The sequence below is a fragment of the Martes martes genome (genome assembly GCF_963455335.1).
Source record: "Martes martes genome assembly, chromosome: 10".
NCBI lineage: Eukaryota > Metazoa > Chordata > Mammalia > Carnivora > Mustelidae > Martes > Martes martes.
This window is the reverse complement of record NC_137898.1, coordinates 68,322,670-68,348,693: the sequence shown is the minus strand read 5'-3', so window position 1 is coordinate 68,348,693 and position 26,024 is coordinate 68,322,670. Positions and strand designations below refer to the sequence as shown.

Here is a 26,024-nt window from a genome sequence, read left to right as displayed (position 1 = left end):
GTCATATTTGGAAATGATCTAGATATTTAATGAATTTAACTCATCATTTAACTTAAAACTTTAAGGTTTTACACTATCAAAAAGAATTGGGAGACTCTTTAAAAAGCTTATCTAAAACTTTTATTTACTTGTTCTTAACAATTGTATTTAAATTATATTTAAATTACTTACAAAAACTTCATTAAATCCTAGAAAAAGTCAGCCATTATCCAAAGCTATTATTTTTTGTATGACATCTTGAGGTGGCAAACAGTCTGACAGCCTCTAAATGCTCGACTTCTGTACAACAATTTTTGTGGCTTTTTGGCCTTCTAGATACGTGCTAGCAAGAGCCTTTATTTACATAAAACAAGAAAACGTTGCACCTGAACATACTGGAAGTACTCTGACCTGGCCACAAGGCCTTGTGTACGCCATCAGCAATTCACATAGAACCTTGCTGGGGTTTTCCACATGGGGAATTGTTGTCTGAAGGCCTTGGCTCCTGGAAGACCCTTCTGCTGGCTCAACTGGGCTCCAGCATAACCATCTGCCATTTCAAGCTGACCTGCCCTGTAAAGGAAAGCCAATTAGGTCAGGAGCTGAATGGAAAAACACAAAACAGAGAGAGAGAGAAAGAGCGCGTAGAGGTCAAAAACAAGAGGAAATTACCACAGCCCTCAGAAACAGTAGGAAACACTGAACTCAAAGGGTTTTTGGGTACCATGTCTCTGTTTCTCATTCTCCTTGAATGCTGCCAGAAGAAATTTGCTTTGCTTTCCCTCACTGCCCACCAAATGGCTAAATAGCAAAAATTCAAACCAGTAATTTTTTTTTTAAAGTAAGCTCTGTGCCCAATGTGAGGCTTGAACTCATGACCCCAAGATTAGGAGTTAAATATTCTACCAACTGAGACAGCTAGGCACTCCTCAACCAAGCAGATTTAAAGATCAACTTAGCTTTATTAAATTATTCATAAATCGGACAACAGCTCATTTGGCAAGTACAGTGTGGCTCTGAGGAGTTGTACAAAATGAAAGGTTTTTATAGGAGGGTAGGGCAAGAAAGTTATTCATTGACACTGGTCCAAAAATTCCTAACCAGATTGTCTTTTCCTTCATTGTATATTTTTGCCCTTCTTTGTTATAGATTAATTTACCACAGAAGCATGGGTGGCTCAGTGGGTTCAAGCCTCTTCCTTCGGCTCGGGTCATGATCCCAGGGTCCTAGGATCGAGCCCCACATCGGGCTTTCTGCTAAGTGGGGAGTCTGCTTCCCCCCACCCCTCTCTGCCTGCCTCTCTGCCTACTTGTGAGCTCTGTCAAATAAATAAATAAAATCTTCTAAAAATTTTTTTAAAAATTTACCATATAAGCATGGGTTTATTTTTGGGCTTTCTACTCTCTTCTGTTGATCTGTGTGTCTGTTTTTGTGCCCGTACCAGGCTGTTTTTATCACAGTACCTTAATAGTATATCTTGAAATCTGGAATTGTGACACCTCCAGCTTTGTTCGTTCTCAAAATTGCTACCGCTATTTGAAGTCCTTTGTCATTCTGTACAATTTTACAGTTATTTATTCCAGTTCTCTGAAAGATGCAGTTACTATTTTGATAGGAATTGCATCTAATTCGTAGATTGCTTTGGGTTGTATGGACATTTTAACAATATGAATATTTCCAGTCCATGAGCCTGGGATATCTTTCCTTTCCTGTGTGTAATCTTCAAATTCTGTCATCAGCATCTTAAAGATTTCAGAGTACAGTTTTTTCACCTCCTTGGTTAAGTTTAGTCCTAGGCATTTTATTCTTTTTGGTGCAATTATAAATGGAATTGTTTATTTCTCTGCCACTTTGTTACTAGTGTATAGAAATGCACCTGATTTCTGGGTAATAATTTTCTGTCTAGCAACTCTACTGAATTCATTTATTATTCCTAGTACTTTTTTTTGGCGGTGTTTAGGGCTTAGGATTTTCTGGGTGTAGTTTAGGATTTTCTTTGTATAGTTTCATCTACAGAGAGTGACAGTTGTACTTCTTCTTCAGCACTTCTGTGCCTTTTCTTTTTGTTGCCTGATAGCTGTGGCTAGGGCTTCCAGTACTGTGTTGAATGGTACTGGTGAGAGTGGACATCTTCATTTTTTTTCTGATCTTAGAGGAAAAGCTCTCCATTATTCACCTTTGAGTATGACGTTAGCTGTGGTTTGTCATACATGACTTTTATTATATTGAGGTATGTTCCCTCTACACCCACTTTGTTGAGAGTTTTTATCATGAGTAGATAATATATTTTGTCAAATGCCTTTCTTTGCATCTATTAAGATGATATGGTTTTTATCCTTCCTCTTATTAATGAGATGTACCACATTGACTGGTTTGTGAATACTGAGCCATCCTTGCATCCCAGGAATAAATCAAACTTAATGGTGGTAAATGATCCTCCTAATGTATTGTTGAATTCAATTTGCCAATATTTTTTGAGAACTTTGCATCTGTGTTTATCATTGATACGGGCCTGTTTTCTTTTTTTGTAGTGTTTTTGACTGGTTTTGGTATCAGGGTAATGCTGGCCTCATAGAATGGATTTGGAGGTTTACTTTTTTTTTTTTGGAATATTTTTTGGAATATTTTGAGGAGAACAGGTATTAAACTCTTGCTTAAATGTTTGATAGAATTCACCTGTGACTATCTGGTCCTGGACTTTTGTTTGTTGGGTTTTTTTTGATCATCAGTTCAATTTTGTTACTAGTAATGGGTCTCTTCAGATTTTCTATTTCTTTGTGATTCAGTTTTGACAGTTTATATATTTCTAGAAATTTATGTATTTCTTGTAGGTTGGCCATTTTGCTGGCATGTAATTTTGTAGTATTCTGTTCTGATCTTTTGTATTTCTGTGGTGTCCGTTGTTGCTTACCCTCTTTCATTTTTTTATTTGTGTCCTTTTTTTCTTGATGAGTCAGGCTAAAAGTTTATCACTTTTATCTTTTCAAAGAACCGGCTCTTGGTTTCATTATTCTATTTCTTTTGGGATTTTTTAGTCTCCATTTCATTTATTTCTACTCTCATCTTTATTATTTTCTTCCTTCTACTAATTTTGGGTTTGTTCTGTTCTTTTTCTAGTTTCTTTACACGTAGGGTTAGATTATTTATTTGAAATTTTTTGTGTTTCTTGAGGTAGGCTTGTTTCACTATGCATCTCCTTCTTAGAACTGCTTTCACTGTATCCCCAAGGATTTTGAACCATTGTGTTTCATTTGTCTCCATGTATTTTATTTTCTCTTTGATTTCTTCATTGTTTGTTTCACAGCATGTTGTTAACCTCTACGTGTTTGTTTCTTACACTTTTATTCTTGTGATTTATTTCTAGTTTTCATATGTTGTGGTTGGAAAAGATTACTGTGAATTGTCTTATTAAATTTAGTGAGACTTGTTTTGTGTCCTCATATGTGATCTGTTCTGGAAAATGTAATGTGTTCCCTTAAAAAGAATGGATAATCTGTTGTTGGGGGTATGTATCTTTTAAGTCCCTCTGGTCTAATATGTTGGCTGAAAACCTACTGTTTCCTTATTTATTTTCATTCTTTATGATCTGTCTGTTGTTCTAAGTGGGGTATTAAAGTCTCCCAGGATTGTATTACTGTCACTTTCTCCCTTCATCTATTAATATTTGTTTTATGTATTAGTAGGTGCTCCAGTGTTGGGTGCATAGATATTTATAATTATTATAACCTCTTGTTAGATTGATCCCTTTATTATGTAATGCCCTTGTTTGTCTCTTGTTACAGTCTTTATTTTAAAGTCTATTTTTATTGATTTAATTATTGCTACTCTCATTTGCCCCTCCCCCTGTCAATTTGCATAGAGTATCTTTTTCTATCCCTTCAATTTAAGTCTGTATGTTTCTTTAGTACTGAAGTGAGTCTCTTATAAACTGCACTTGGATAGATCTTTTTTTTTTCTGTCACCCTGTGTCTTTTGATTGAAACACTTAGACTATTTCATTTAATTATTGATACATATGTTCTTTTTGCCATTTTGTTGCTTTTGTAGTTCTCCATTTCTTTCTTGGTCTCTTGCTCTCTCTCCTTGTGATTGATGACTTTCTCTAGCGTTTTGCTTAGCTTTCTTTCTCTTTATTTTTTGTGTATCTCTTACAGGTTTTAGGTTTGTGGTTGCCATAAGGTTCATATATGACATCCTAAGTATTTAGCAATCTGTATTAAGTTGATGGTTACTTAAGTTCAAACACATTCTAAAAGAAACTCATTTTTTATCTCCTGCTTCCATATTTTATGTATATGTTGTCATATTTTATATCTTTTTAGTTTGTAAGTCCGCTTAACTGGTTTTTTTTTTTAAAGATTTTATTCATTTATTTGACAGACACAGATCACAAGTAGGCAGAGAGAGGAGGAAGCAGGCTCCCTGCTGGGCAGAGAGCCCAATGTTGGGCTCTATCCCAGGACCCTGGGATCATGGCCTGAGCTGAAGGCAGAGGCTTTAACCCACTGAGCCACACAGGTGCCCCACGCTTAACTGATTTTTAAATATAATGGACTTTACTACTTCTATCTTTTAATCTTCAAGCATACTCTTTAAGTGTTGTACTATTTTTACTTTGTTTACCTTTACCCATGAAAGTTTTCATTTCATAATTTTCTTCTAATTATGGCCTCTTCTTTTCCCCTCAAATCATTTGTATTTTTTTAAATTTTTTATTTTTTATTATTATTTTTTTTAATTTTATTTATTTAAGAGAGAGAGATGACAAGTAGGCAGAGAGGCAGGCAGAGAGAGAGGGGGAAGCAGGCTTCCCGCTGAGCAGAGAGCCCGATGCGGGGCTCGATCCCAGGACCCTGAGATCATGACCTGGGCCGAAGGCAGAGGCTTAACACACTGAGCCACCCAGGCGCCCCTAATTTTTTATTTTTTTATAAACATATAATGTATTATTAGCCCCAGGGGTACAGGTCTGTGAATTGCCATTTGTAATTTTTTTTATAAGACCTCTAAAGGTGATGAACTTCTTAAAATTTTGTTTTTCTGGAAAATTCATCAGTTTTGAATGATGGTGGAGTATTCAGGTTGTAGATTTTACAACTTTAAGCACTTTGAATATATCATATTGTCCCCTTCTGGCCTGTATAATTTCTGCAGGGAAATCAGCTGATAGTCTGAGATTTCCTTTGTATATAACTCACTGCTTCTCTCTTCTGGTTTTTAAACCTCTCCCCTTTATCTTTGACATTTTAATTACTATTTGTGGTGTGGACTTCGTTGGGCTCATCTTTAGTGCTTCTCTACACTTCTTGAACCTAGAGGTCTGTCTCCTTCCCCGGATAAAGGAGGTTTTCATTTGTTATTTCTTCAAATAACTTATCTACCCGCACCCTTCTTCCTTTTCTTCTTCTCGGACCCCTATAATGCAAATTTTTTTTCACTTGATGTTGTCCAGGAGATCCCTTAACCTATCTTTATTTATTTATTTATTTTACTGTTCAGCTTGGGTTCTTCCCATTGTCCTCTTTTCCATATCACTAATCTGTTCTTTTCTATTCTCCTATCTGTTGATACCCTTTAGTTCATCTTTCATTCCACATATTGTGTTCTTCAACTCTGATGGGTTCTTTTTAAATTTTCTCTTTGTTCAAGTTCTCAGTAAGTTTATCAACCCCATTGTCCAATCCAGTGAGCATCTTTATGTCCATAATTTTGAACTATTTATCAGGCATATTTCTTATTTCCATTCTATTTAGTCCTGTTTCCAAGGTTTTGGTTTTGTTAGAAATAGACTCCTTTGTCTCCTCCTCTTGCTTTACTTTTTTTCTGTGAATTACATGCAACAGCTACTTTTCCAAAGTAGAATGATACTGTGTAGTCATTGCCTGTGGAGAATGTGTGCCTGGTGACTTTAGCTGGCCTTCTGAATATGTGGATGTCATGGGCTTGGGTCCTGGGGCACTTTGTGTTAGGGCCACTTTGGTGGGATGTACAGAACCAAAGCACGTACAGGCCAGGAAGTCTCATGCCTCTCCACATAGAGTGCACCCTGGCCAGACAGCTGGTGCTATAGTAGGTATTGTCTGGAGGCATTCCCAGGGTTTTTGCCTGGTAAGATAGCTGAAGCTGAAGAGGTTTCATTCTGGGCAGCTTGGGGCTCTCCATGGAGCTAGTGCCCTGGGCAGGACAACTTGAGTTTTACTGAGCATGGGCCAGGGCTCCCCAAGACCCTTTGTGCGGGTGGCACCCTGGTTGGGTGTGAGCTAATTTGGAAGGTCCTGGGATGCTCTGAACTGGGGGTGTCCTGGCAAGTTATCTGGAGGTAAAGTGGTGGGGGTCTGGATTATCCTGGGGTGCTTTGCGTTTGTGTCACCTTGGTGAGTCAGCTGTTGGGAACACTGACCATGGGTGTTCTGCTGTGGTCTCCGCCGGGGCCACCTTCATGGACACTGTGTTGGTTTGGGTCAGGGGCCTGGTGCTGCTGAAGTGGTAAGCTGGCTGTGGTGTCCAGACCTGCTTGTATGTGTGCTCTCAGGGTGGACAGGGAAGACAGAAAGTGATGTTCACCAGCCCCTCACAAGCCCCTACACTGCTTGGCAGAGTTCTGGGGCAGGATCTTTTATATTCTAGTTACCCTTTGAAACCTCATTGTTTTTTCTGTATCCCAGGGCAGACAGATCTGCTTATAGTCCTTCAGTATAATCCCCCTCCACTGTGGTTCTCAGTGTTGGGTTTGAGGGTTCTCTTCATGACTGTGTTTCTGTCTCTGTCTCTCTTGCCTTTTTGTATATGATCTATCTTTTGCTGTGCAGAAGCTCTTTGGTTAGCCCTTTATTGTTCTTCAGGAGGAAATAGGTGTAATTTGTTGGAGGAGCTGAGTTCAGGAGCTGAGTTCAGGGTCTTCCTATGTGGCAACCTTGGACTAGAACTTTTCATTTTGATACAGTTTTCGTATGGCTCGGTTTTGTTTAGTTAGCCAAGCAACATTATACCTTGTAGCATAACAAAAGATTCTTCTACATTTCATGAATACAATTCTGTGTAAAGTGATAACTTTCATTATCACTGTTATTTTAATTTTGCTTTCCAGGAAATAACAGTACAACAACTAATGTCTCATTTGGATTCCATCAGGAAAGACATGGTCATCCTAGAAAAGAGTGAATTTGCAAATCTGAGAGCAGAGAATCAGGTGATACAGGTTTTGGGTTATTACTAATAAAATAACTGATTTCACATGTATTCTACTTGGTGAGGAGTAGGACCAAATAATGATTTTATGTGGTCATAGATCAAAGTATACTACATGTTTAACTGTAACTAAGTTTCTATGTATAAATCAGTTTCTTGAACAAAGATTAAGGATTGTACTTTACAGGTATACAAGTCACATGGAAGGGAAAATCTTTGAGCTCTTTATAATGTAAAATTTATCATTCAGCTCAATATAATGTTCTCGGAATTTAATGGGACATTTTCCATTTTACGTGATTCTGTGCTAACTTTTGTCAGTTAAAAGAAAACTTTATACTTCAGTTGGAATTTTGTTTACTAGCTTAAATATTTTTAAATTTAAAATATCAGTCATGGTTTAAAAGTAAAGAAAGAATACCTTTTTTTTTTAACTGTTCATAAGAATTTTTTGAATATGATATTTTCCTTTTTTGTGTAGTTATACTTAATCCTTGATTAGAAATGTATAGATATCATACAGTTTTTGCTATTGCGGTGTTTCAGATTTGTTGAATAAATTATTCTGTAGATGTTTGGTGTAATGGCAATTGCGTGTGATTTTCTTTATACCTAGAAAATGAAAACTGAGTTGGAACAAGTTAAGCAACAACTGATCGTAAGTTTAAGTACTTACGTACTTAAGCACTTCAGAATATTTTACTAATTTCAGAACAAACATTATGAGCTTTCTTAATATTTTTATTTTCTTTAAAGAATGAAACCAGTCAAATCAGAGCAGACAATAAACTGGACATCAACCTAGAAAGGAGCAGAGTAACTGATATGGTAATGTGCTTCTAAATGTGCCTTCTTGGTAACTTAATTCCTTTAGCCTTTTTTTTTTTTTTTTAACCTCCTGATTCATCATATCCTTTAGTTTACAGATCAAGAAAAGAAACTGATGGAAGCAACCACAGAATTTACCAGCAAGGTAAACTAGTATGTAAAAATGTCTTTTATACCATTCTCATGTATAACTGCTTATATGTGTTGTACCTGAACTGTGATCTCTGTCAGAATCTAGCTTTCCTGGTAACATATTTTATAACTAAATTATTTCTATAAACTATTTTTTGAAAGACAAGGATTCACAATTAGCATTTTAAATGAAGGCAGAGGCTAACAGTAACTATCTATTTAATGTTTATTATGTATCAGATACTGTTTTACTTGCTTTACGTCTATTCTTCTTAGCCTCTAAAGGCCCTCTTTATTCCCATTTTGCTAGTTTGGAAAATGAGGCACAGGGAGATTAAAGTCATCTAGCTACTAAGTGTTGGAGCCAGAATGTAAGCCTGGATTCTAAACTCCATATTCTACAACTGTTTACCTTCTCCTAATCTAAATTGTGATCCTTGTTTAATCTCTATGGTTTAAGTAAAACCCAGTTTTTTGAGTCAGCCTACAAGTTAAGAACCGTTTGGTCTACATTCCACCAGAAGAGACATCATTCTTTTTTTGTTGTTTTTAAGATTTTAGAAAGCGCACAAGCCAGAGAGGGGCAGGAAAAGGTCTTAAGCAGACTCTGTGCTGAGCTCAGAGCCACAGGCAGCACTCAGTTTCATGACCCTGAGATCATAACCCGAGCCGAAACCAAGAGTGGCAGTTTAGCTGACTGTGCCACACATGTGCCTCGACAAACATCACTCTTTCTTAATTATAATTAAATAGAAGGGCAGGCCTCGTTTGTCTTTCCAAGTATTCTATTCTGGTCTTTTTTTTTTTTTTTTGTAAGATTTTATTTATTTGACAGAGAGAAATCAGAGCTAGGCAGAGAGGCAGACAGAGAGAGGGGGAAGCAGGCTCCTGCTGAGCAGAGAGCCCGATGCAGGGCTCGATCCCAGGACCCTGAGATCATGACCTGAGCCCAAGGCAGAGGCTTAAACCACTGAGCCACCCAGGCGCCCCTATTCTGGTCTATTCTTGGCCAGATAAAAGAAACAAACAAGGAAATCAAATTCTCTGAGAGCTAATTTCTTTTTTTTTTTTTAAGATTTTATTTATTTATTTGACAAGAGAGAGATCACAAGTAGGCAGAGAGAGATGGGGAAGCAGGCTCCCTGCCAAGCAGAGATCCCGATGCGGGGCTTAATCCCAGGACCCTGGGATCATGACCCGAGCCCAAGGCAGAGGCTTAGCCCACTGAGCCACCCAGATGCCCCTCTGAGAGCCAATTTCTAAGTTCCATATGCCATCTTACCTCTCTACCTACCCCTTAGCCCCTGTACACGTAGCATTTGGTATTACTCTACAAAAGCATTTCTGCCATTCCCTTTAATACTGGTGCCAATTCACATTATAAATCTGGATGAGATTTTTCTTTAGACTGTGTATAAGTTTTCATTGTGATATCCTAAGGATTTTATACACATAAAGTGTTTATAGTTTTGTGATTAAAATTTTTCTTTTCCTTCTTAGTTTATTTCATATATTTTAGGTCTCAAATCTTTTACTGTGAGGCTTCTAGTAGTATGTATCCAAAATAGGTTAATCCAAAGAAATCAATAATAATGATCTCCAAATATCAAAAGTAGGATATTCTTTTTGTCATTTTGTAATTAAGTTCAGATGTTTTTTTCTATCACTGTGCTTTTACTGTTTCCCCAGTTAAGACTTTTGCAATATAAAGTTAGCCCATAAGTAAGGGTTTCTAATGTAAATGTTTGTGTCCATAATTCACAGGGACAAAATTTGTCTCATTCTTATTTTCTGCAGGATACCAAAACCAGAAGTATTATTTCCGAGACCAGTAATAAGATTGACACTGAAATTGCTTCTTTGAAAACACTGATGGAGTCTAACAAGCTTGAAACAATTCGCTACCTTGCAGGTAAGGCAATTTGCTCTCTTGTTAAAAAACAAAAATCAGTGGAGTAAATCTGAAGATCTAATTCACTTTCTTAAATTATTTGGGCTGCTTCTTATCTGGCAAGTAGAGGGAATGGAAGCTCGATGCATTGTACAAAATGGAAGGTTTTTATAGGAAGAAAGGTGGGGCAAGAAAATTACTAGCAAAAGAAAAGGATTGTTCCAGGCAAGCTCACTTTCCCATGAGGATAAAAACAAGGGGTCTTACACAGATTACCTTCTGTGTAGAGGGCCCATTATCACTCATCGGAAGATCCCCCATTATTCAGTTAAAACTACATTTCTGGGAAAGTTTGAAACTGCAGTTAATATAGGTGTTAAGCCCTGGTTTGCACACGAAGCCTAAGTGACGCCTTTTGGGGCCTGTAGTTTAACAGTTCCCCCATTTGCTCAATCTCAGCTTAACTGAAAAATGTGATCAAAATTTAGACATTAGTGCTATTCTCAGTTACCATTATGTTGTTCTTTTCTCTGGTATTATTGGGGAAGAAGAATGTCCTTTGCCCTTCTAGCTGGACTAAGATTGACATGAGACAGATTAACAGGAGAAAACAGACATGAAATTCCAAAGACATTCAGGCAATGTGAGGCTTATATGACATCCTGAGCTAAGAATGGGGGGGTAGGGGTTCTGAGAATATAAAGGGTAGGATAGCCATTAGCAGGAAGGTGAGAGGAGATGTTTGGAAAATAAAGGTTGCTGTTACACAAATAAGCATCTTAGGTAAAGAGGAATCTCAGTAGCTCTCTCAGGGTATAGGCTGTCCTTTCTATAATTGTAAACATAGGCATTTGGTGGGGAGGTAAGGAGTTTTTCCTAAATCTGCTGGGTTTTGACTGCTTTTAACTGAAAGTAATGGGCATGGACAAAGTGGCCCATCTTAGTGCCTGCCCTTGGCACTTGAAGTTTCCTCTGAGACATCCCTGAAGTTTCACACACATAAAGTTGAGCCCTGGTGGGTTGTTCCATCTTGTTGAATCAATCTTTTAGTACTGTCAGTAGATCAGCTCAGTTATAATCTCACTTCAGGAGGCCATAATGCAGGTATATTCTCAAAGTGAGCCTGTGATTTAATTAAATAATCAATCAGGTATTCTGTTTCTATCAGAACAAAAGAAAATAATGGTTAAGGATTGGATCAAAGTTTCTGAGTTCTGAGGGTGGCCAGTCCTGACTTCTAGATGTCCAGCTGGACATATCCTCAGCTGGAGTGGGAGCAAAAAGTGACAGTCTGACAGATTTTCCTGGTTTAGACTCCACATGTCTCTGATCTTTTGAGTGGCCCCTAAAATAACAGGGATGCAGAGGGTCTAGATGGGAGGTAGTGTGATTTTTCTGAAGGTTACCTCAAGTTGTTTTTATTTGCTTTGCAGGGCTTCAGGGAAGAAGGCAAGTTTAGTTCTCAAATGATTCCAAGTCAGAAGGGTAGGAGAAAAACTGAAAATATGAGTTTAGAGAGTTGTTGCTAGTCATTGGAGGAAACTAGAGGTAATCTGGATCTAGTCCAGTTTTGATGAGCAGTATTAAAATCTAATACACAGGTGTGTTTTTCTTTCTGTAATCACCATTTCTACCAAAGATAGCCAAATTGACACTAATTAGTTTGCAAAATAGGTTTGGTTTTAAAAGAACATGGCCTGATTAATTTACATAAGTGCAGCAAGAATAGCAGTTGACCATATAGGCTCCTTAAACCTGCTTTGCTGGAACTATTCATAAGAAATCTCCAGATTAAATTGTCAGTTGCCATCAGACTTCACCTGCAGTACCTATAGATTTGGGTGAATTCTTCTTTTCTCTAGGTTCCTGCACTGGCCAGGAAATGATCTTCTTTTCTTACCTGGTAAAGTTGCTGGGAACTCCGTAAGCAATAGGTATCAGGCCGATATTTCCAAGGGGGCTTTATAGGCTCCAAAAAGTCCTTAAAGCTGTCTGGTCATATCTGAGTCTGTGTAAATCTGTGTCTAAAATAGGACATTCCAGTCAAAGCCTAGATCATATAATCAATTTACCCATTGTGTCCTGTTAAAAGGAGAATTGACTCTTAGAATACTCAATGGGTTTCTGAATGCTGGAGATCAATGTTCCAAATTGCTGTAAATCAATTAGCTTAAGAAAAGTTTACTTCAATCTGAAAAAACAAAACATTTTAAAAAGTCAGCAGTGTTTCAAACAAAGTCATAAAAATAATTCTCAGTTCGTTTAGTCCGATTTATTCTTACTCTGCTTGAATCTGGTTGTTTTTTTTTTCACTAGTTCAGAAATTCTTACCTAGTTCAGATTTATGATTTTAAGATTATTGGAGACTTGTACTCAGAGTTCTTTATGTGAGTCTCACTGAGGACAGCTGCATTGCCATCATAGTAAAAGAGTAACTCAAAGATGACCATGGTTATAGATCTGATTAGACTTCATTACAATGCAGTTAATAAGGAAATTGTTTTGTCTATAATATACAACACTTCAAAATAACATACAAAGATACCAGATTTTTAGGAGTTTCACTAATTTTACTAACATGTCTATACAAACACAATATAAGAGGGTTTGGTATCACTTTGACAATGCTTCTGCTGCAATTTACTATACCACATTTTCACAAAATTTTTAAAAGTTTTTATTATGATCCAGAAACATATAAAAAATATTTAAAAGGTTTGAACATTTGATTAATTATTATGAAATAGCATGTAATTATTTAGCCCAAGTGACAATAAAAGATTTCAAAGGCAAAGAGAAGTGGTTACATTGTTTTGAGCAAAATTTAGCTCTTTTAATATTAACTTAGTTTCTTAAGTCATCAAAGATAACCAAACACAGAATCCTTGTTTTCTTGGCAGATGACTTTAAAGGTAAAGAAAAGCTTTGTTTACAGCTTCTTACTAAGAGCAGACCAATAGTTCAAGAAAATTATTTGCTTGCTTAAATTTATCCTAATCTTAGCTGGTACGGATCACACATAAAATTCTTTTCTAAAATTATTGTTCTGTAAACCTTATCCAGCTTTATTTTTTACATTCAGATTTTGTCCTAAGTTTTCCCTCTTTAAATAACCGCCCTCACTTTAGGACAAAATTATCTTTTCGTTCAGCAAAGCTATGTTTTGTCAGCTGAAAGAAAACCAACCTCAAAGTAGGTTAGTAAATGCTTTTTTTGTCTCACCAAGGACTATAGCCTGGGAGACAGTCTTTGGCATTGCTCTGAAAAGAACTGCTCAGAACTGCTTACAAGCACATATACCCCCTCCCTTTTGTATCTGCAAAGTATAATCTGTTATAGTCCTTAAAATAGAAGTTTCTCTCATATCTGATTGTTAGAAAATATTGCTTGCATGCCTCTGATTTAACTGGTTTTCTGCTTCTGCCTGTTTGATTTCTCCTTGGTCACTTGAGACTTCAAGTCAGAGAAGGCCAGCATTGGTTGCATACTGCAGTTTAAGGACACAGTTCTTATTCCTCATACTCTTGACTTTTCCCTGCATACAGAGTTGTTCCCCTTAACTCTTAGAAACTAATTTCTAGTGAAAACTATGTTATAAGCAGTTGTGAACTGTTCGTAATGTCTAGAAACATGTCCTTATAGCAAAGCACAAAACATTTTCCAACATCCAAATTTATCTTTAGTCTTTCTGTAAGAAAGAAGTAGATAAAATAACAAATTAAGATAAACTCATTAAATTAACTTAGCAAAACATTAAAGTTTCAGGTTACCAAAGATTTTGGAAGAAATTTAAAAGTTTACATACAAACCTTTTTTATGTTTATTTACTTGTTCTTAACAATTATGTTCAGACTACCCACAAAACTTCATAAGAAAATAAAGTCAACCACTGTCCTAAACTTATTTTCTGTTAAGTTTTGCAAAAAAGGTAACATGAACATATTTAACTCTTACTAAACTCATGCATAATAGATGTTTTTAACCAACAATACTAAATAATCACATGAAAAATATTTGGATTAGTTTCTAGCTTTCTGAGTTTTAGAACACCCAATCCTTAACAAGCACTTTGTCTTCAAACCAACTAAAACAGAGCTCTTTTACAAATTTTGGTATTACCATCCAGAGGTAGAAAAAATCTCACATTTATAGCATATATAGACAAATACAAGACTTTTGTTTGCACCTTTTCTTTATAACTTTTGTTTTTACTCACACCTGTCTAGAGGACATTAATTAAAGGCCTGATTTCCAAAGACCCCCACCCCAATGAAAAACTTCTCCCTGACGTTGGTATTTCAAACAATGGCTCTCTTATCCTAGAGATGATAGGGGTAGGAAATTTACATCCCAAAGGTATGGAGAGATCATCCAGGTTTTCTCTAAGGTGGAGATAGAATGTACCTGTTTGTTATCAAAAGTGCTAGAGTCTGCCACAAGAGCCCTTTTAGAAGTTGGCGTTTTTAATTTTCAGTCACAGGCAGTTGTGGGTTGTGTTTACATTTTCAAGACCTAAGAATTTCAAGGGACAGTGAAAGAATGCAAAACAAGTTTTTTCCTTCAGAATTTCAGATTGCTATTTAAGATTTGGCATTTTTTCTTAAGGTGCAGGACAGTTTTGTTCAATATTGTAATCTTATAAAGCTATCGACATTCTAAGAGGCATTGGTGGGCTTTGTTTCTAGAGTTACATTTCTACTTTTACAGAGATCTGTAAGACAAAGACAGTTGTTACTAATTGCCACCGAATTGGATTATGTTCTGAATGTCAGGGGATTGGCCTGTTTTTTGAACTAAATTTGCTTTATATCAGAATTTTAACTAAAATTGGAATCAGAAACTTTTTATGCTTTTGTAAAATCTTTCTGAAGCACTTTAACAAAACCCTTTTTTCTGGGTGTATAGTTCAACCCTGGCTTTTCTATTAGCCCCTGAGTATTGGCCCTTTGCAAACCATTTGTAGGAGGAGCTAGGAAAAATTGTGGTCATTGTTCCTCTCCGAAGAGGGGCTGTGAATAGCCATTAATCTTTTTAATTCTTCTCTAAATTTGGTAGGATCTTCTGAAAGTAGAGATGAAAGGGCTTTATAGTTTAAAAGATTTTCTGCTATCTAGGGAACACAATTTCTTTTGTGGCAGGTGGTCTAGGATCTACTTCTAAAGGACGTTGCATAGAAATGCCTGAAACTGGCTGAGCCTGATTTCAGAACCCTGGAAGACAGGAGCAAAGAGACCCTTACTGCCAGTGTTGGGTGCTTTTGTTAACATTCCTTTTCTGGCTTTCAGCATTTATATGGGCAACCTGTATACTTTTAACCTAGAGATTAGGCCAGAGTTCTCTGTTAATCCTGTAGGGAAAACAGTCAGATGAGACTGGATTTTAAGAAGGGGCATTTATGTTGGATATGGACATTGATTTTTGTCTGAAGTGTGATTTCTCTTCATTTTGTCAAGGGAGTCCCTAAGGCTAGCCATTATACTAATACAATTGAGAGCTACATTTAAATAGATATTTTTAAAATATAGCCAATTTAAAGGATCCACTGTCTAGGCATTGACAAATGAGATCTATCAGTAGTAACTCACATCTGTTAGAAGTAACTAAGTGGCTTAACCAAAGCCACAAGAGGCATTCAGAGAAGAGTGGAGATAATGTAGCCCCTGTGATCCAAAATTAATCTAAGGAAGTAAAGGCCTTCATTGCACAGGTAGTAAGGATAATGCAATGAAAACCGTCTCTGATCTCCCACAAAAATTTGAGACTCCTCCCATCACAAACCCACTAATCTGTGACACCAGGCAGGTGGCACTTAGGAATGGGACTTTCTAGCAGTAACAGTGAACAAATGTCCCCATGGCCTGGGACCTCTCACAAGAAACTCTGCTAAGAGCTGGCATAGCTAGACAGACTCAGAACCCGTCTATTCAAGTGGCCATCAAGGTACACCCTCTGGGTAGCAGAGACCAAAAAGAATATTCTCAGTGGTCACAAAGCCAAGCACTTAGGACATAGAATAAGACAAAAGGAAAAAAACCATCCAGTTTTTCTTGTAGCTAAGCCTTGGGTCTCTTGGAGCTACACTAATACCTGGGAGGCTTATGCGGTGGATTGTGTGTTTTATAGTGTGCCTTGTTGCACAGAAGCTTTCTGGAAGTTGGCAAGTGACCTGTGTCAATCTAAGCGTCCATGTCCAACTTATCTTAGCATTGGAGTCTCTGAGCTAGGTGGCAAGCACTCTACTGGCTTTTGAGTGCCAAAAGCCCATTCCCACCAGTTTGGTGGCTTTGGCTTCCAAGAAGTCCCTTAGCAACAGCTTTTACCTCATCTATGACAAATGACATAAAAGACACAGGAAAACAAAGTTCCTGGGATGAAATGGATCAGTAACCAAGGAGTACTCTACCAAATTTACCAAGAGTCCCTAAGCCCAAGGAACTAGTTCCACAAATAGTTTCTCCTGCTCATTTTCATTTAGAAAAAGGGTTCTCACCACTCTTGCTCTTGACTCAGACTTCACAGAGATTCCAGGAGACAGAGGTGATAAGAAATCTTACCTTCTGCTGGCTATATGTCAGATTTCCCAAGGATCTCTCTGCTACAGCAATGCTGGGAGAGAGTGGTATCCAGTGAGTTTAAAGCATCCTGCTCTTTATGCCAACTGTCAGGAAGGATGAATGTCCTCCGCCCTTCAAGGTTCTTCTGGCTGGATCCAGAATCAAATTGACATGAAACATTAACGGGAGAAATTCAAATTTGGTTTCATATGTACATAGGGAATCCACAGACATGAAATCCCAAAGACAGGCAACATGAGGCGTACATGACATCCTGAGCTAAAGAGAGGGGTTACAGATCCTGCAGATAGAAAGGGGAGGAAGATCCATTGGGACCAGTCAAAATCAAACAAGTCAGAGACTCTGGAGGGAATCATCTTTTTAAGACAAGCAACCTGTTCTTTGATCTTCTGTAACTGAGTTTCAGCTTCACCGGAAGCGTTGGTCGAGGCACAGCAGGTGGTTACCAGAGCATAGACACCACTTTGCTCAGCTGAAATATAATCAAGCTAGTCTCTGATCAAGGACAACTTTGGCTACAGAATCTTAGGATCTTTGGTGGGCTGCCAATTTTTTAGCAGCAGATTTTGTAATAATTTAAGAATTAAGGAGAAGTTCTTGACCATAGCCTCATTTATTTTTATCCCTAAACAGGGAAATAGGAATCTGCCAAAAGGAGTGAATCCTGAATCAGAAAAGCATCCTGGTATAAATTCTTTGAACTTAGGGGAGTCGAAACAATGAAATGTCTTATTTCGCTTGTGAAAAGTTAAAGGCCTTTATTTACATAAAAGACAAACAAACATGAACCTCAGCACACTAGCAGTAACCAAAATATGTCACTGCAGACTGTCCAAGAGGCCATGCATACCACCAGCACTTCCCAAACTGGACTCAAGCAGACTTCATTCAGGGACTGTGGACTAGAAATGAGGAAAGGACTAAACCAGTAAACCCCAGTAAGGAGTTAGGAGAAGGATTAGGGGAAGGATTCCAACATGGAATTATAGACTGAACCAAGGGCTGAGGATTGGTGCTCCAGTAGAGCCTCCTTTGTTAGTCTAGACTGAGTCATCAAGCCTGGAGTGGAACACCAATTAGATGGGTAGCTTGAACCCAAAAAGCAGAGCTGAAACTGACATACCAAAGGCCCCCATGTGGCAAGAAAGACAGTGAACTCTCAGCATTTGCAGGGTGCCATACCTGTGTTTCTCATTGTTGCTAAATTCCAAGAGATATTTGCTTCAGATCCCACCACTGCCAGCCAATTCTGTTAAAAAAAAAAAAAAAAAAAAAACTGAGTAAACTTGAGGATCTAATTGGCTGTATTAAATCATTCCTGAATTGGGTAGCATCTCACTTAGCCAGTAGAGGGGAGCTCCTAGGAGTTGTACAAAATGTACGGTTTTGGGGTACCTGGCTGGCTCAGTTGAGAGAGCTTGTGACTCGATCTTGGGGTCGTGAATTTGAGCCCCACATTAGGTATAGAGATTAGTTAAATAAAACTTAAGGGGGAAAAAAAGTGAAAAGGAGAGAGGGGCAAGTGGGTTATTAGCAAAAGGATTATTCCAGGCAGTCACTTTCCCCTAGTGGAAGAGCCGGGAATCTTTTGCACATTACATAATCGTGTGGGGGATGGAGAGGACTCATGTGGCAGACTTGTCGCTGATCCACAAAACTCCTGGCTGACTGGTTAAGACCACACTAAGGTTCAAACTACACTCAGATACTAAGTTCCAGTCTGGGGACTTGGCCTAAGTGATCCCATTTGGTTTTCCTTTTAATGTTTTGTCAGAGAAAGTAATTGTTGTCATTTGATATTGAGACCTGTTAGCTCCTATCTCCCACGGTAACCATGGAGCACAAAAGAAAAAAAAAAAAGATCTAGAACACGTTTCCTTTACCACTGGGCGGTGTTGGAAGAATAGAAGTTTAACAGCACTAAGTTTAGGATATAAGTTTAATGGGTGACTCTGCAACCTACTAATAGGAAAAGGCATATGGATATCAAAGAAATACATAAATACAAGTACGAAGTGATACAGAGATAAATTGGTTGACCCATAATGGAAACAAAACGAAAATTTTACTTTTATTCCTATGTTCTTCCATAAGGATTTAAGGGAACTTACGGAGAAAGGTCACTAAAACAGTGGCAAAAACCATGGCAAGCATAGGGGGAAAATTACCTTTTACTTTGAATCCAGCTGAGCACAAATATTAGAGACCCAAAAATTAGATTGTCACATACTGAGCTCCTCAAGTACCATGTGACCTGACCCAGTTACAGGGCCCAAAGGAATGAGAAGAGTGCCCTACTTTCATAGTACTTTTTATAAAAAGTTATGTTTTTCTATTAGAATATATTTCTTTTTAGGCTTTTTTTTTCTGTAAATAAGTATTGCAGATTATTACAAATAATAACTAGATTGTATTATACAGACTACAGCTTTTTCAAATTTAACCAAATGTTTTGAGTATCTTTGCATATCAGTACATATGTATCTTTTTACTAGAAAGTATTCCATTGTATGAAAATGCTCTAATTTCTCCAGACCTCTATTAGCAAACATTCTGCTCCTGATTTCTCATTATTAGAAATGATATTGTACCCAACAGTCATGTGTGTGACGCATGTGCATGCACGCACACACATACACATCTTTGTGCCCTTATACTAGTAGTTCTATATAATTGTTCAGGAACATCTAAAATTGGGGGACCAAAAGATATGCACATTTAAAATGGTTTATATTACTTAATTGCCCAAAATAAAACTGATTATACCATCAGTGGTTTTCTGGGCAGCCTCTGAGAGTAAATGTGGAGCCCCCAGCCTTCAGCTGATGATACCTCCCTTCCTCTCTTCAACTTGAATCTTTTAACATATTTTATCTTTTTAAAATACCTAGCTTCTGTTGAAGATTCATTTGAAAAAGAGTTCTAAGGCTAAACTAAGTTTTGAAAATCACTATTCTAGCAAAGTCTCTGGAACCAGAGATCTTCAGTTCACTGGTGATGCTCAGGGGAAGTTACAAAATAGCCCAGTTCGCAGTGTTCATTCCCATTTTCAAAATAGATCTCAGAGCAGCCCAGGTTAGGAGGAGCCTCAGATTCCACTCACCTGACTCTAGAGTGTTTACCTAGATCAGTATCTTAAAGGCCCTTTTACCCTCAGTTTGAAGATGGTGGTCTCCAGAAAGCTTTCTTTCAGTAGTGGCTGAATGTAAGGCAGAATTGAATAGAATTAAGTGGCAGTGACGAAAGAATTTAATACATCATTGTTTACAAAAATACTTATTCTGAGTTTACTTCCTTTCCTTTTTTCACAAAGGATTTGCAACCAGCCATTCTGAAGGCATTTTCTTTCTTCTACCTTATCCTTCAAATCTGTTATTGCTGCTGTTACTGTTAAGCCTTTTAGGAAATTAAAATCCCATACTCTTGGTGGTAAATTAACATCATGAGTGGATCCATTGAGTGTAGAATACCTGAGATGTTGCCAAGAAAACAGTAATATTCCACTTATGCACATACTGAATTTAATCAAGAGCAGAGGGGCAAAATGAAAAAAGATACTAATAAAGCCCCAGCATTCAAGATCTTGGGATTTCCTTAGAGAATAAATCCCTATAAAATTATAAATTGTAATCAGTTTGGTTATTTGGTTTCCCAGCATCTGTCAGTCAAGACTCTTACTTTTAGTGGCCATACATCCAACTTGAACTAACTTAGGCATAAAAAGAAAATGTATTAGTTTACATATTGAATTATGGAAGGGGAGAGATAGATATAGCTTGACCTCAGAGATCATTGGAATCACAGAGATAATTAGAATCACAGTTTACTCTGTATCTTGTCTCTGAATATCTGCCTCATACTCATGCCATCTTTTCCCTCCATTGGAAACATTACTGTTAGTAGCTTCTAGACTCCTATGATTCGAGTTTCACCAACCAGGAAAAATTACCACTTTCCTTATTTCCAATTCAGAAAATCCCTGGGAAGGCGTGTGAATGGCCCTATTTGAGTCAGACACCACTTTTTTTTTTTTATATATGTTTAAAGATTTTTATTTATTTTTTCGACAGACAGAGATCACAGATAGGTAGAGGAGATAGGCAGAGAGAGAGGAGGAAGCAGGCTCCCCATTGAGCAGAGAGCCCGATGCGGGGCTCGATCCCAGGACCCCGGGACCATGACCGGAGCCGAAGGCAGAGGCTTTTAACCCACTGAGCCACCCAGGTGCCCCCAGACACCACTTTTTGACCCAAGTCACTATTGCCAAGGAGATACGAGCTGTAAGATAATGGTGGTTCCTTGTGATCTGTATAGTTAATGCAGCAGATTTTGTTCCAAACAGACAAGTAAGAAGACAAGCTAACGTTACAGAGTACTTAAGAGGTACCACGTACATGCTCACCTGAGCATCCTATGTAGGGATGTGTCCTTGACAGGTCATGAAAGATAAATAACAAAGGGGAAAGCAACCTGGGTAGCAAAATAACACCAATGAGATATGGTAACCACTCACAACAGAAACTTCAATATAGTAACCATTGTGTTATATATTCTAAAAACGATTGAAATTCCTCCTTCTTCAGAGTAAATAAGTGTTTATTTGGTAGGCGAAGAAAATTTATCAGCTGTCTGGGTTAGCAGAGAACATAATCACCTACACAGCACTATATGGCTCAAGAAATGACAAATCAGATTGAATCCTTCAGTTTGGGCAAGGGATAAGATTAATAGAATGGTTTTTAAACAATAACTCTGGACTCAGATACACATAATGTTGAGTCCTTGTTCCACCACTTGCCAGCAATTTGTGACTTTGGACTTGTTGCCTTATCTCTATAAGGGGATAATATCACCAATCTTACATGGTTTAATTGTGGTTAAATAAGGTAATGTATGTAATTGCTCAGCACACTGCCATGGAACATGGTAAAGAGTACTCAGGATCAAATAGATGAATGTATAATTGACCAGAGTGTGTAATTGACAAGAAATTTAAATGTTACTCTTTTTCCTCAATATCTAGCCTCCCTATGTGTTTTAGACCTAATCCCATTTCTTAAAATTAAGGAAATGAAAAAAAAAAGAAAAGGACCTGTCATTAACCAAATTTCAATTAGTTATTAGGATCAAATGGGATACTGTGTTTAAATTACAGTCACTTTACTATGGAAGGCTGTTTCTTGAATCTTTAGTCATAAAAGTTTGCCATTTGTCTCTGGGTCTCTATTTTAAAAGTCAAGGCTGTTTAAACAAACTAGAAACTAGGAAGTCCCTAAAAGCTTCACCCAGATTCAGTTTCTTAAGGGAGAACAAAGTTTTCAAAATGTCCTTATATAAAATGTCCATATATAAATGTCCATATATAAAAGAGCAGTGGCATATTAACTACTTTAAAAGCCTTTTCTTCTACCTGTAATTTTTTAGAGGATTTTCATTAAAATTTCACATATAAATTTTTTATAATCATGAAATTGTGTTTAAATGTACTGAAAAGGCAAACTTTAATGGATGATATGGATGTCTATTTTATTAGCTTAACTACATCATTTCTTAATACAGGTAAGGTTTTCTCACTTATAAGATCTAAAATTAGATTGCATAATTACTTAAAAGTAGTCATGGTTAATGTTAATGCTAATGACTTGAAGCACTATTTATAGATTCTAACTGACATAATTTGTAAAGTGCTATCCTTATTCTGGTTTAAAGTATAGGAAGCTTTTTAAAATTGGTATTTATCCTGCCCTAAAGGATATACTTTATCCCTAGCATAATTTTTCTGGGAACAAAACACTCGAGGTAGAAAATTGATGGGATTTCCTTTGTTTTGTGCTCTTCGCTTATTTGAAGATGACAGTATTGTGTTTGTCTCTGCAAAATAGTATCAAATGCGTGATCCATAACATGGTGTCTTTTCACAGCCTCAGTGTTTACTTGCCTGGCAATAGCATTGGGATTTTACAGAATCTGGAAATAGTTGAGAAACTATGGTAGTATGCTGCTGCTGCGGACTTGAGAACACTACGCCAGGCTACATTTACTCTGAACATGGAAGTTGCAGCAGATACTCAATACAATAAGATTATTCAGAGTACATATGGACTAAAAAATACTTTTAAATGGGAAGATACGCTTTGAGTTGGTGTTTTGTGTGTCTTTTCTTATTTTGTTGAAAAGCTGTCATTCAAAACCTGATTGAGATAAAGAGGCTTTTTGTCTTTATCCTTTTCATAGTTCATAGAAACTGATCCAGAGTTCTCTTGTGTTTGCTTGAACAAATGTGTATCATTTAGGATTTCTTTGATGTCTGCTGCAAATTTAAAAACTACTCCCAAGCCTACATACTTGTTATTGTATTCAGCTTCCCTGGTACCTACTGCACAGTTATTTTCATAGAAAATAAAATCTTGTTCTAACAAAGTTGCTTGGATTTTCAAGGCGACTTACCATATATGGAGATTGGGTTTCTTGGTAGTAAATTAAAACAAGGATTTAATTAAAACAATTAAAATAATGTGTGCCCTAGTGCAACTGTAGGACGCCTGGTGTGAAATCTTCGAGTTGCTATGTCTTGAGCGCTGATTATTACATATACTTAAAAATTTTTGAATTCACAAATACCAGTTTATCCCTGCTTCTTAAGGACCCATCTTAAATTTATTACATAAAATGAAGAGGTGGTTTTTTTGTTTTTTTAGTGATTCACTTAAATTCAGTAAACTTCTACTTGGTTGAGTAAGTAGACCAAGCAGGATTATATAAGGACCAGTCAAGAGTCAGTAAAAACCCTCCACCGTATTCAAAAAACAAATCAAAGTTTATAATTCCCATTTTTGTCAGTCTTCAAGAATTTAGATACATGAATATTTAACAGTATGTAGTGTTTTTTTAATATAAAGAAAAAAACCCAAGCAATGGAAAAAGCAGTGGTCACCAATGCTGAACTTAGTGATTGTTGTTGAATAATAGCTGCCAGGGGGGGAATGCTAAATAATATATATCAGCTCACCTTTTCTTTTTTTCAAAGCAGTCCTCTTAGGTGGGTGATAATATCCTTATTTTACAGCTGAAAAAAAACAAGCTAAATGAAGTTAAGGTCACCCAGTTGTAACTTCTACAACCGTGGTTGCCAAGGCTGTACAGCAGACAAGCCACACAGTCTGTAAATGCCAGGCAGGCTCTTTCTTACTCGGTGCTCTCGTCACCTACAAGTTGAGGCCTCTGTGTCAAGAGATGGACAAACAACTAAGGCATGGGAAAAAACATTTGTACTTACATCTAACATCTTCAATTTTTGTGTAAAAAACATAATGTGGAAATACATATAGATTTATATATATTTGGTCTTTGTCCCCGATTTCTGGCACAGATCTCCTAAAACCCTTGCACTTCCTTGATAGGGGTAGTTACAAGCTTCTGTTTTCTTGGAACAAAACTCCTAAAATCCTCCAGATTTCCTGAATAGTAAGTGTGTATTCTGTATGCTGAGAGGACACGCAGCCAGGAGCCCTTCTATAACTTCAGAATGGGGACTGGTTGCCAGATAGACCAAGGCGTGATTATAGACTGGAACTCTCAGCCTCCCTGACCTCCCAACGCAACAGCTGGGAAAGGGAGAAGACAGGAGAGGAGCTGAAGGTTGAGTTCAGTTCCCACTGGCCAATCCACAGAACACATCAGGGTGCTTGGAGGGTGGCAGATGGAAGGAGGTCATGGAAGCCCCATGCACCTCTCACTCACACTTTGCCATCTGCATCTCCTCCATTTGGCTGTTCCTGGAATGTATCCTTTCTGTTATATTGGTCATTCCAACCAACTGGAAACCTGAGGAGGGAATTTCCTGAACTGCTGATTAGTCAGAAGTACCAGTGACAAAGTGGGACTTGCAAAAGGGTGTCTGAAGTGGGGACGTTCTTTTGGGACTGAGCTCGTAACTTGTGGAGTCCGACGCTAACTGGGAAGTTAGCGTCAGAACTGAAATGTTGGAAACCCAAATGGTGTCCAGAAAATCCAAGAATCGGTTGTGGTGGGAAACACCACATAACAGGACACACAACAGGATGTTATATAACACCTGCATAACTGGACAATAATACATATATGTGATTTATGATTATTAAATATATATAATTTCAGGATTGTATTACAGTTTTGATTCAGTGGCCATAATTGACCCAAAATAATAATGGTTAAAGAACAAAGAGGTTTACATTCTCACTTACCTACAGTCTAGGTATACGCATTCCCAGGCTTGTGTGTCAGCTCCAGGTATCCAGGCACAGGATCCTTTTTATCTTCTTGTTCTGCTGTCCCTGGTGCTGCCCTCATTCACAGGGTTCAGTGACTCACCACCATATCCACATTCCAGAAGCGGAAAGGGACAAGATGTGGGCAAGCCCCTTCCCTTTAAGGTCATGACCCCAAGATTATATACACACTGTTTTTGCTCACACACTATTGGCCACAACTTGGTGTCTTAGCTGCAAGAGAGACTGGGATGTCAGCTTTTATCCTGAGCAGCCACAAGCCCAGGTAGTTCCTAATACTGTGGAAAAAGGAGAAGAGGCACTGGGGGACAACCAGGGAACCTTTTCCTTCAAGGGTGCATGCTTCTGTGACAACAACACTCTTCTAGTTATTTCCTACTGCACTGGTAGAGAGACTGGAGATGGGGCCTGGATTCACTTTAGGGTCACCAGGCTGGATGGAAGGCTGTGTGTAATCCCAGGAGGTGAGAAACTGGATTTGGGGATTCCTGTAGTTAAGATTGCAGACTCTGAACTTGCCCCGCTAAGGTTAGAATCCTGGCTCCACTGTGCTGTGTGATTCTGCACAAATCCCATCTGTAAACTCTACCTATCGCCTACTGCTTTGCTGAGAATTACAAGATAATATGTGGACAGGACTGGGCACAGGTCTAACCCATACTAAGTACCAAATAAATGTTTTATTACAGATTGAAGGCCTCTTGCAAACCACAGAGAAACTAACAATACTGATTATAAAGGTTATCAAAAAGAATTGATAAGGCATTTTTAAAAACTTGCTTACAGACCCCCCGACCAGCCCGACTGGTCTTGTGTGCAAACACAATCATGTCTGGGCAAACTGGTCCCGATGATGCGGCGTCAGAATGGCTTTTCAGGGAAAGTACGTGCCAGAGCCCAGAGGGTGGGCAGTCTGGTGTGTGGGGAGAAGGCTGCTGCCCTTCACAGGGAGGCAGATCCAGCCCAAGTCACAAATTGGCTACATTGAGGAGGAAGTGGGTAGAGTTAGAAAGGAGGGCATGAAATCAGAACTGAAATGAAATCCTGTTGTTTTTTGGTCTGCAACGGCAGGGGGAGGGAAGAGAGAATAATAAGCCATGTGTCTATTATCCTGTCTGGTCGGCCTCATATTTATATTGCTTTCTTATAAAGCTTGCAAGACAG

The 26,024-nt window shown here is 37.9% G+C and overlaps 1 protein-coding gene and 1 long non-coding RNA gene across 3 annotated transcripts in view; one reads left to right on the top strand and one right to left on the bottom strand.

Annotated features, from left to right (window-relative positions):
- The window catches only part of CCDC90B (coiled-coil domain containing 90B), a 38,663-nt gene extending 15,040 nt beyond the window's left edge, over positions 1 to 23,623 (top strand). The window contains exons 4-9 of one of the 2 annotated variants that reach the window (XM_080815297.1): positions 7,067 to 7,168; positions 7,784 to 7,825; positions 7,924 to 7,995; positions 8,087 to 8,140; positions 9,925 to 10,039; positions 22,515 to 23,623. In XM_080815297.1, the coding sequence (XP_080671423.1) occupies positions 7,067 to 7,168; positions 7,784 to 7,825; positions 7,924 to 7,995; positions 8,087 to 8,140; positions 9,925 to 10,039; positions 22,515 to 22,570 (441 nt within the window). In that variant the 3' untranslated portion in view covers positions 22,571 to 23,623. Of the gene's footprint in view, positions 1 to 7,066; positions 7,169 to 7,783; positions 7,826 to 7,923; positions 7,996 to 8,086; positions 8,141 to 9,924; positions 10,040 to 17,226; positions 18,437 to 22,514 lie in introns of those variants that run through there. The other variant, XM_080815298.1, reaches the window with a different exon arrangement.
- LOC308350220 lies at positions 101 to 24,687 on the bottom strand. The gene is made up of 6 exons (XR_013967507.1): positions 23,603 to 24,687; positions 20,996 to 21,063; positions 17,776 to 17,842; positions 16,573 to 16,721; positions 11,919 to 12,042; positions 101 to 552 (listed from the first exon to the last, which is right to left on the bottom strand). It is a non-coding gene; the product is annotated as an uncharacterized lncRNA (long non-coding RNA).
- Between the last annotated feature and the right edge of the window lie 1,337 nt (positions 24,688 to 26,024).